We start from the raw sequence: 10,096 nt of genomic DNA, 5'->3' as shown, positions 1-10,096 counted from the left end.
GTAGGCAGGACTGGAAAACGCTGGAGAGCTTGGCAAAGAATAACACAAGACAATCTGGCAGGGAACAAGTGAAAGTGTAGAGTATATATACACTGAGGAACTAATGAGCAAATAGACTGCAGGTGAGGAGATGGACAGGAAACCTAGGTGAGGGAAATTAGTAAATTGCATGGCAGGATCTGAAATGACAGGAGAGTTAGTGAAGTGACAAATAAAAATAAATTAACTAAGAATTAGTGTAACTACGTTACACCTATAACAGCATAACTAACTAACTGGGATGTTTCAGGGTCACCTGAGCCACCCCTAACTCTAAGCTTTCTCAAAAGGAAAGCTTTAAGCCTAATCTTAAAGGTAGAGAGGGTGTCAGCTTCCTGGACATATACTGGCCAGTGATGCGGCAGTAATGCGTTAGAAGTAACACATTACTGTAATCCGATTACTTTTTCAAGTAACGAGTAAAGTAAGGGATTACAATGGCAAAAACAGTAATTAGATTACTGTTACTGTTCTTATTCTCTTATATCAATGATGCATAGTGAGCAGTTTTTTATATGTTTTTTATATGTTATTAGACATCTTTCCAGACTAACTGAGACTCTTGTAAATTAGAGGAATGCCATTTTCTTTCCAACTTTCTTACAGTCTGCTTTAAAGCATGCAGCTGTGAATTATACCAAGGAGCCAGCTTCTTCTGCCTAATTGCCTTCATTTTCAGAGGACCAACATTTTTCAATGTTGTATACATTGAAATTGTACTAGACTAAAGTTTAGGTAGCTGTTGCTTCAAATTTCAGTGAAGAAAATGATGGCATTGATTCTTTAAATGTGGTTACAGCATTCTCTGATAGACACCTTCTCTATGTAAATATCTTCCTTAATGCTTTGTAGTTAAGTAATGTAAACTCAAAAGTTATCAAAATATGGTCAGATCAGACAGGGTTATGAGGAAACTGTTCACTCTCAATTCTATAAGTCAGCACAAGATCAAGGATGTGAGTAAGAGTGAGTAGGTCTGTGAACACTTTGAGAAAAATCTAATATTATCTAATATAGAATAAAAATTAATATTCAGGCTGTTATTTTCAAAAAATCTGCCTGAATATTAAAGTCACCCACTACAATGACTTTATCTGTACTCAGCACTAACTGGGATAAAAACTTTCAGACTGAAACTTAGAATAAGGGCCAGGTGGACGATACACAACAACAACACAAGAGGTTTCTGTGATTTCTACTTTGGGAAAAACTGAGAATCAGAAATTCAAAAGAGCTCAAACTAATCTTGGCTCTAGGACTGATTAATAACCCTGATCTGAAGATAGCTGCCACTCCTCCTCCTCTGCCTGTGGTTCGAGGAACGTGAACATTTAAATAGTCAGAGGGAGTTGGTTCATTAATGGCAACATGATCCTCCTGCTGCAGCCAGGTTTCTGTGAGACAAAATATATCAATATGATGATCACAGATCAAGTCATTCACTAACAGAGACTTCAAAAGTAGAGATCTAATATTCAGTAAACCGCACTTAATAGTTTTATGTTTTTGTTCAGTTCAATTTTTTAAAAATCAACACAAGATCTTGACCCACCATCCCTCTTCCCCACAAAGAAAAACCCTACCCCAGTAGGGTAAGAGAAGGCACAGATGAGACCTGCAGCCACAGCTTCTTTCACATATTTTTTCATTGCTTGTTGTGAGAGAGAATACAAACGCCCACAAGGGAAGTGGCTCCAAGTAACAGGTCAATTGCACAATCATAGGGATGGTGTGGAGGAAGAGATGTGGCTTTGGTCTCGTTGAAGACTTCTTTGAGAACCAGATAGACTTCAGGTACCTGAGAAAGATCTCGAAACTCAGTCTTAACTGAGGTTGGTGGAGCCAAGACAGAAGAAACAACATGAAGACAAGAATATCTCTTTCTTTATTATTTCTGATCAGAGCAATAATCAAGTAAAACAAAAAAAACAACAACAAAAAAAAACTATTAACTATTAACGAAAACATATTCCATGACCAGAAAGGAGCAGGAAGAAGAAAATCTCATTTTACCTGGCCTTCCCTCAGGACAAAATTAATCTATAGAAACAGATCGTCTGCAAAATTAGTTACCCAATACAACATTAACATCTCACGAAAAAGAAAATCAGACGTTAACTATCTGTCTCATCAGTCATACAGGATATAGATCCTCCTAACTATTTGTTTCATACAATGCAACTGACACAAGAGAGGCCCCAACTGATTATTTTGCAAGAAGTCCAATCAATGTGAGGGCTGTGTTTGCATAACCAAGTGGCACCCAGAACCAGCGGACGATGAGGAGGAGCATCATATCTTCCTGTTGATCATCTATAAAGAGATGAATGGGTTTAGAACAGAGTGAACAGAAATTAATGATGTGATTATCCAGCACCTTAACCTGAACTGGTTGAAGCAGCGGCTGAAACTGGAGATTGAGACTTTTAGCAATATCTCCATCCATGAAGTCTGAATCTGACCAGTATAATGATGGATATTTGGATGTGAGAAACCTTGGTACTCACAGGAGTGTAGATGAGGGAATCTGCAGGTGAGTAGATTCATTGGGGAATGCTGTGTAAATGATTTCCAGGAGGAAACATGGCCTGGGGATAGACTTGGAGATGAGGTAATTTAATGCAGAGGACAGACATGGGAGGAGGAAGATAAAAATAATCCAATCCGAAATCCTTCATAATAAGTCCAAAATTAAAACTGCGAGCAGTGATATCAGCCCTCGCAGCCAAGCACCGCTCCGGCCTTGCGACCGCCTGAGTACCGGCACCGCCGCCCCGACGTGGTCATCAACGCTGTCACGCGTCTCTTGCACCCGTCCACCGGGCGGAGCGTGCGACGAATTTCCCAAATCACCTTCAGTTAACGACAGTACGACACCAGTGGCACATGTTCAAAGTTGGAGCGATATCTCACCTTCCAGACAGGAGTTACCGTCACTTCCTGTTTTGTGGGGGCGGGGTTTAGTGACGTCAAACATGTACCACACCAATGTGTCAAGCGCTGCTCCGTAATGATGCACAAAAAATATGGTGCAGATCGGATGATGTCTCAAGGAGAAATAGCTGTTTAAATGATCTAGGGGTGAAGTTGGTTTGATATTGGATATTCGACAGATATTCACAATAAGGAAATAAGGTGTCTTTTTTTTCAAACCAATATCAAACCAACTTCACCACGGTCTTAAGCGGCAGCTGCAGCAGCAACATTTCCGGAAAGGTACTGGCTTGATTAAATTCATTCTGGACTCTATATCCGACCACATGAAGACCTTGGGACACTTCGGTTTGGCTTTAGGGACCCTCTACTCACTACCACGTAAGTGTTATGTTGTTTAGAGCTGTAGAAGAGGTATAAAAATAGCGTTTTGTAGCGGCAATACTCGATGCCCTCATCACTTCCAGGCTAACGACTTTTGGCTAAAAACGGTCAAATCGAAATTCTCAAAACACATCCGAATGACATGATTTTGATGTCAACTCAACATATGTACTCCCAACATCCCGTAAATTGATCTAAAGTGCATTTTACGCCGGATTATCCCTTTAAAGCAAGTGAGACCAACTTGTTATCTGTATTCTGACACAAGATCATGTTGATTAGGTGAAGAGATGGAGCTTTCCAAGGAAAAAAAGTGACTTCCTGTTCTTAGGGGGCGGAGCTTATATGATGTCAGCATATGACCACGTAGGATCGTCGGGCATCCAACATGGATGAGTCATACCAAGTTTGGTGCAAATTGAACTTTTTAGCGTTTCGTTTACACTGGCGAGTACGCCAAGTTCGCCGCTTGGCCAAGCCCCCTAAACATGCTCAAAAACTCAAGATTTCTGATAACTTTTGCTCCCCCATCCCTTAACTACCAAGAGTCTCCAAGAGACTTTTGTTCTTGATTTGAGGCGATCTACATACATACCGAGTTTCAGATCTCTACGATGTACGGTTCGGGCTATCTCACGTTAGGTGGCACTGTAGAGCAGTTTGGCGATGCCCACTTTCGACTCCATTAAAATCATGTGATTTCACACGGGGGACAATTTTGGGTAAAGTTTGGTGAGTTTTCGAATATGTTTAGGCCTCCCCATTTGCGATTCCACGTGGAGAAGAAAAAAAATCATAGCGAAGAAGAACAATAGTGAAATCCTTCAGATACAATAGGCCGCAGCGCTTAGCTGCTCGGGCCTAATGAAAAGCTGGGTCATACACATGTCTGAGTAGAGCAGGGACACAGAACAGATCAGAAAATCCAGAAATCCAAGAGACAGATATTAAAAGCCAGATCTGAAATCCACAATCCAAAAATCCAATATGCTGGAAAGGAGGAGAACAGGTGAGTGTAGTTGAGTTGATTGCAGGCTGCTTAGAGAGAGCAGGGGAGAGAAATGGCAGGGAATGAACACACTCAGGCACTGACCAGAGAGGCAGAGACCAGAGCCAGAGACGGTGGCAGTAGGTCCTCATGCACCCCAGTCAGAACTTCTGGGGCTATTTTGGAGTGTACTGAAAAAAAGTTCAAATAGTTATATGGCAGAAAATGATGTATTTGTGCTGAAAAAGGTGAAATCTGTATTTATTTATTTATTGCTGCCATTCAGTATAACTTTAACAGTAATGTAGAACATCTTCAAAATTCAACGCATATCTTTTCTTTGAATGTCTTTTTAGTTTAAAGTTTGAATTATTTCGATATTATACCCTCCAAATGAGGGCTCAAATACCGACTCCTCAAAATGTGCATGGGACATGCACCCTGTGATCGCCCCTGTAAGTGACGACCCTGTTGGCGCTCCCAGAACCGCATCTTGGTTGTTCGCCCGCCTCGTGCTGAGTCAATGTTTGGTCTACTCTCATACTCACGTATATGCTGACAGATGATACAGTCCCACCTGGCTTTCAATTAGCCGTAAGTGTAACTAGGCTGCACAGCTGAAAGTCGCTGACCGAGTGCCAGCGGAAACAAATATCCCGATTATATTCTACTAATCTGATTTTTCAGGCTTTAATTTACATCCTCACCTTCGCACACCTGCGGATTGGTCTTTCTTGCTGGTTAATTAATATAATGTGACCTCATGTGTCCAAGTATACCTTTTGCGTGTGTCATCCAAAAACTTTGCTGTTGTAACATAACGCATTGTGCTGCTTAATAGCTGCTAGAGATCGACATGGATGATGTTTTATATCGTTAAAAACTTCAAGGGAAACAGGCATTGGGCTACTCAGGGTTATAAATCCTACATGAAGTGTTTCTGTATGGGAATTAGATGCCGAGTTATGAGAGGAGGAGAAAAGAAGAAAGGGGAGGAGGGTAAAAAAAAAACTTGCTGGCACCGCCCGCCACAGTCACAGCAGATCAGATTTATTGCATCGTCGGATCTAACCCTAAATTGTCTCTATCTGGTTCTGTCGGACATCGTATCTAAAGTGAACTTGTAGTTTTGACATCTCATGGAGGGAGTTGCGTCATTATCAATACTGCGAAGATAAATCCTTTGTCTCCTATCTGCTGTTATCGCCAGCTATCTTTCCTGCCGCCCCCCACCTTCTTCCCCCCGCCTTCTGCGCAACTGAGTCGACACCGGTGGCTTATAGGACGCGCTAGATGGCTGCTGCACTTAACGAACCGGTGTGAATCCCCGTACTCCCCACCCCATCTTCCTCAAATTCATCTGAAGCTGAAAACGAAACAACAGAAGCAACAATGACAGACCAGGTTACCCAAGAGTCCTACCCTGTCCCGGTCCCGACTGTTGTGGATCCCTGCCCCACCACAGTGCGGAACGGCCAATGCGCCGCGGATGGCTTCACCAACCACCACCAGCAGCCAGCCAAGAGCCCCACCGAGCCCGACTCGTTCACCGTGAACCAGGAGATGAAGATCACAGATAATGTGGATGGAGAAGGTAACTTAATATTTGGATAAGAAATCTATTTTAAAACTTAGGAATGTTCTTGTGCGTTGGGGTGGAAAGCGTGCGTGTGTGAGCGTGAGAGAGACGGGTGAGGGGAGATTGGGTGGTTATTTTTACCCTCGACGGATATTTTTGGCCTGCTCCTTTGAATAATGCATGATAGTCATACATCAGCAGGATTCATATTTAAAGCTGTTCAAAAGTTTAGTTCAAGGCTTAAAAATCAACCTCAGAACCTCAGACTCATCCGTTCATGATCATTTCTTCCAGATGCATATGAGTTCCCGGTGGGAATTTCTAGTCTTTAATCATGCAACCAGAGGCCCACAAACTCAGTCTGCATTAAGACTGGATTCTGGTACCAGTCACATGCAAGTCTAACAAACCCTCAAGTGTGCATTTGCATTTGCTGAAGTACATTTTCGAGGCATTCATTATCTGTGAAACTAAACATTCCAGTGGACACAAATATGGTTAAATATTTTGTTAAAGTTTGTTAAGTATATTTCATATTCAGTATATCTGGATTTAAAGGTCAATTGCTAAATCAATTGAATAATGCCTCCTCACTTCACTTACTTTTTAAGTGATGAGCATGAATGTGTTGTGACCGTTAATTTAGATTGTTTTGGAATATTTTTAGAGTTGCTCATAAGCCATTTTGTAAAAAAATATTTTTCTTTTTACTTTCAATTGGCAGATTTCTAAATTCTTTGAAAGAAGAGTAGCCTCATCCATCTATTAGTCAATCTATCCATCCATCCATTTCCTCTACCCTTTTCATCCAGTTCAGTGTCGATGGAGTTGCAGCTTATTCTACCTGACACTAAATGAGAGTTAGAGTGCCCCTCAGACAGGCTGCCAAAACAACAGCACAAGGCTAAAAACAACAGTAAACCCCTACATTTATGTTAGTTGCAGACCTTTTGTTGAGAAAAGTGTAGTGTGTGCTGAAACCAATCTACCCTGATTTCAGTAGCGTGTAAAAGGTACATTAGTCCACATGTCTAAAAAGTGTCACAATCAGTGGCTGTATATGATGATATGGCATCCCTAAGCTGTTACTTCATGTTGGGCAGCATTCACAGAACATGAGGGGAACGGTGACTTCTGATCATATTTTTAAACATTTTAACCTAACCATGTACCATGTAGATTAACTTTTAACACAAAGTGTGAATGGTTTGTGTTAGAATCTGTTGCATAAAGGTCTGTGGATTAGGGCCTACCACCATCCCTTGCTTCCAACTTTTAGGACTCTGCTGTGATGACGTAAACACTAGCAAGACTTTGAAAGTGGACGTCATCACATATGAACACATAGAAACAGCTCATTGATGTGATAATGAAACTGAAGCTGCATCTTTGCAGAGAACAGAGTGTGGAAAGTTTAGTAATTGTAGAATGGGATTTCTATTCCAAAGACAAAGGATTATGCTTGCTGAACAGATCTGGTTAAAATTAATATTGTCTTTTTGCTTAACATGGTAAATAAACAGCAATGTAATAGTTTGTCAGCCCATCCATCCATTCCAACCTCTCTCCTGATGCAGAATTTTTGCCTTTATTTTCCCCTTTATTTCTTACTTTCACTATGACTGTCATAATTACTGCAGCCAATAGAGGGTACTGTCACAAGATGCCAATCTATGGGAGGATATTGTACTTTGAGTGTCCGAAGCACACAAGAGTCAGTAATGGTCCCCTGATGGTGCACATGAGGCTTTGTGTGGACTTGAACATACCCTCCAATTAGCAGCCTTGTGTATTTAATTTAACTTTGTTGTAATGGGATTGTGTGGAATACCTCATTCTGTGGGCCCAGTCTATTGAGCTTTCATGGAATGCGCCGTCCAAGCAGATTCCAATACAATAACAAAACCTGTGCTTCAGTGATGCCCAGTCGGGTGCACTTTTGCAAGGAATAATAACCTTGCACAACATGTCTGTACAAAAAAACATTTCACAAATGAATTCAATAAATTTGTGGTGTGCTCCTTGAAATATATGTTATACCTGTTATATTACTGTGGTGCAAATAACTGGTGGAAAAGTATTGGCCATGAAACTGAAACAACATTGAAAGCAGTATTTAAACAAATACAAGCCTAATGATACATATACAGTTCCACATAGTATTTTTATCATATCCGCAAAATGTTCATCTCTTTTCAATTTGCACTAACAGCAATTTAGTGACATCTAACCATTCATTTTGAATAGGTGGACATATTCAAACTTTTTATTAGTCTTGTACAAAATCCCCCTCATGATAATGTTAGTAAATATACTCACAAAGAAATGTCTCTTGCTCAGGCATAGACATAATATATGGTAAAGTGAAACTCTTTGTAAAGTCTTCCTTTTTTTTAATCAGGGCTTCAGATTGTTCAGGAATAAAAATAATCCCACACACTACTCCCAGAGTTATTAGCATTCACTCATAAATGTCTTCTTATGCTTGTATTGTGTTATAAAGAATTTGAGCTACATGCCGGATATTCATTAAAAGAAAGCTGTGACAAAGACAAGTGTCAAACATACATGCACACACACAAACCTGTGCTTGAGTCACAGAGAGATGTAGGCAGCAAGGAGATGTTGAACACATGCCTTCTGTCTGTTCTCCTAGACGGGGATCATGTGAGCAGTGTGATTTACCACACTGTCTCACTTCCCCCCTCTGCCACACACACACACACACACACACACACGCGTGCTGATAAGCTAGTTTAGCATTTAACAAAGTTTATGTCTTCTCAAAGTCCATCAACTTCTCTGTGGGGGCATCACAATATTATTTGTTCTTTAATATTTTAGAGTAGCCTTTATTAAATGCCATATGTGCAATTTTGATCATTGAGGTTCTGTGTTATGACAGATCCAGCTATAATCATTGATAATATGATCAGTATTTCATTTGTATTCAGCTGTTTATCAGAATTATATAATGGTAATTAAAGGGTGGAGTGTTTTTATTTCTTGGTCAGAAAATAATTGAAAAAAAAACAAAAAAACCCCTTTCTGTTTGTTGGGTTGTTATTAATACCAGTAACATAACATATTGTTAAGTTGAAATAATGTACTTTTTAAAAAACTTTGAGCTTCATATCCAACAAATTTGAAGTTGACCTTTTTTTTTCACTAAAAACTGCATGAATTTTAACAACAAAGTTGGGCCAAGCAGTACATCATTGAAAGGAAGCTAGTGACGGATCCGAGTGGGTGGTGCAACTTCCCCTGGGGGCTCTTGTCTGGACTATCTGTCTATGGTTTGCACCTAAACCATACTAACCATACAGTTTCCAACAGCAACACAAAGGTGTCCTTTTGCTTCAGGGTGACTGACAGGCTGCAGTAATATTTGGCACTTGGAGCTCACTCTAAGGTAGGAGGGGTAGGAAAGGGCAACATGATCTCATGACTGATCATGAAATAGCTACAATGGAGCATGGCAGAAAAGATTGCTGTTTAACATTAAAGGCTCAAAAGACTCATAACTCTTCCCTACTCAGATATAGATTAAATATCTTTTCATCACGTCAACATCCTACTTCTCTACGTGTTCCTACACTGTTGACGTGCTGTGTGTTACTAGCATTCTATTGCTCAAAAACTCTTCAACTGTAAGGTGGTCAGAGAGACAGCGCTAATCTGTAGACCTTTTTGAACCGTCAGCCCTTTTTTAAAGAGAAGGCTCATTCCTTACTTTTCTGGTGTGCTCTCCCCCATAAATACTTAGAATTAGGCATTAAAAATACATGGTTCCGATGAGAATTAATGTGCATGGTTAGGTCTACATGTTACAAAATATATGGTTAGACAGTTACAACATCCTATGTGGCAAAGATCTACACATTTTTCTGTTCATAACTCGCAGTTCCTTTCACGTCACATGAATGCTGTCCTACAGAAAACAACAGGTTAGAGATATATCGTCTTCCAATTTACAATGGATTGTGATACTATTACAATTTGGACAAGTGGACAAATGTATATGTTCCATGATTTCTGGGGAGACTGGCCTGCAGTGGAATAAATGATTTCACTTATGTCTTGGTTAAATTTTGAGACCTAAAGAGACACTGTTTTCCTCTCGAATCTATGACCATTTGGTGTTTGTTCATGCTGTCAGATGCAACCTAGAT

General features: G+C 40.3%; 1 protein-coding gene across 1 annotated transcript in view; it reads left to right on the top strand.

The window, feature by feature from the left end:
• Positions 1-5,378: 5,378 nt before the first annotated feature.
• Positions 5,379-10,096, top strand: part of tmem163a (transmembrane protein 163a) — a 97,752-nt gene continuing 93,034 nt past the window's right edge. Inside the window, exon 1 of the mRNA XM_075478960.1 lies at positions 5,379-5,939. Within this exon, the coding sequence (XP_075335075.1) occupies positions 5,738-5,939 (202 nt within the window). The 5' untranslated portion in view covers positions 5,379-5,737. The remainder of the gene's footprint in view (positions 5,940-10,096) is intronic.

The sequence above is a fragment of the Odontesthes bonariensis genome, chromosome 12 (genome assembly GCF_027942865.1).
Source record: "Odontesthes bonariensis isolate fOdoBon6 chromosome 12, fOdoBon6.hap1, whole genome shotgun sequence".
NCBI classification, from domain to species: domain Eukaryota; kingdom Metazoa; phylum Chordata; class Actinopteri; order Atheriniformes; family Atherinopsidae; genus Odontesthes; species Odontesthes bonariensis.
This window is presented reverse-complemented; position numbering and strand designations above follow the sequence as displayed.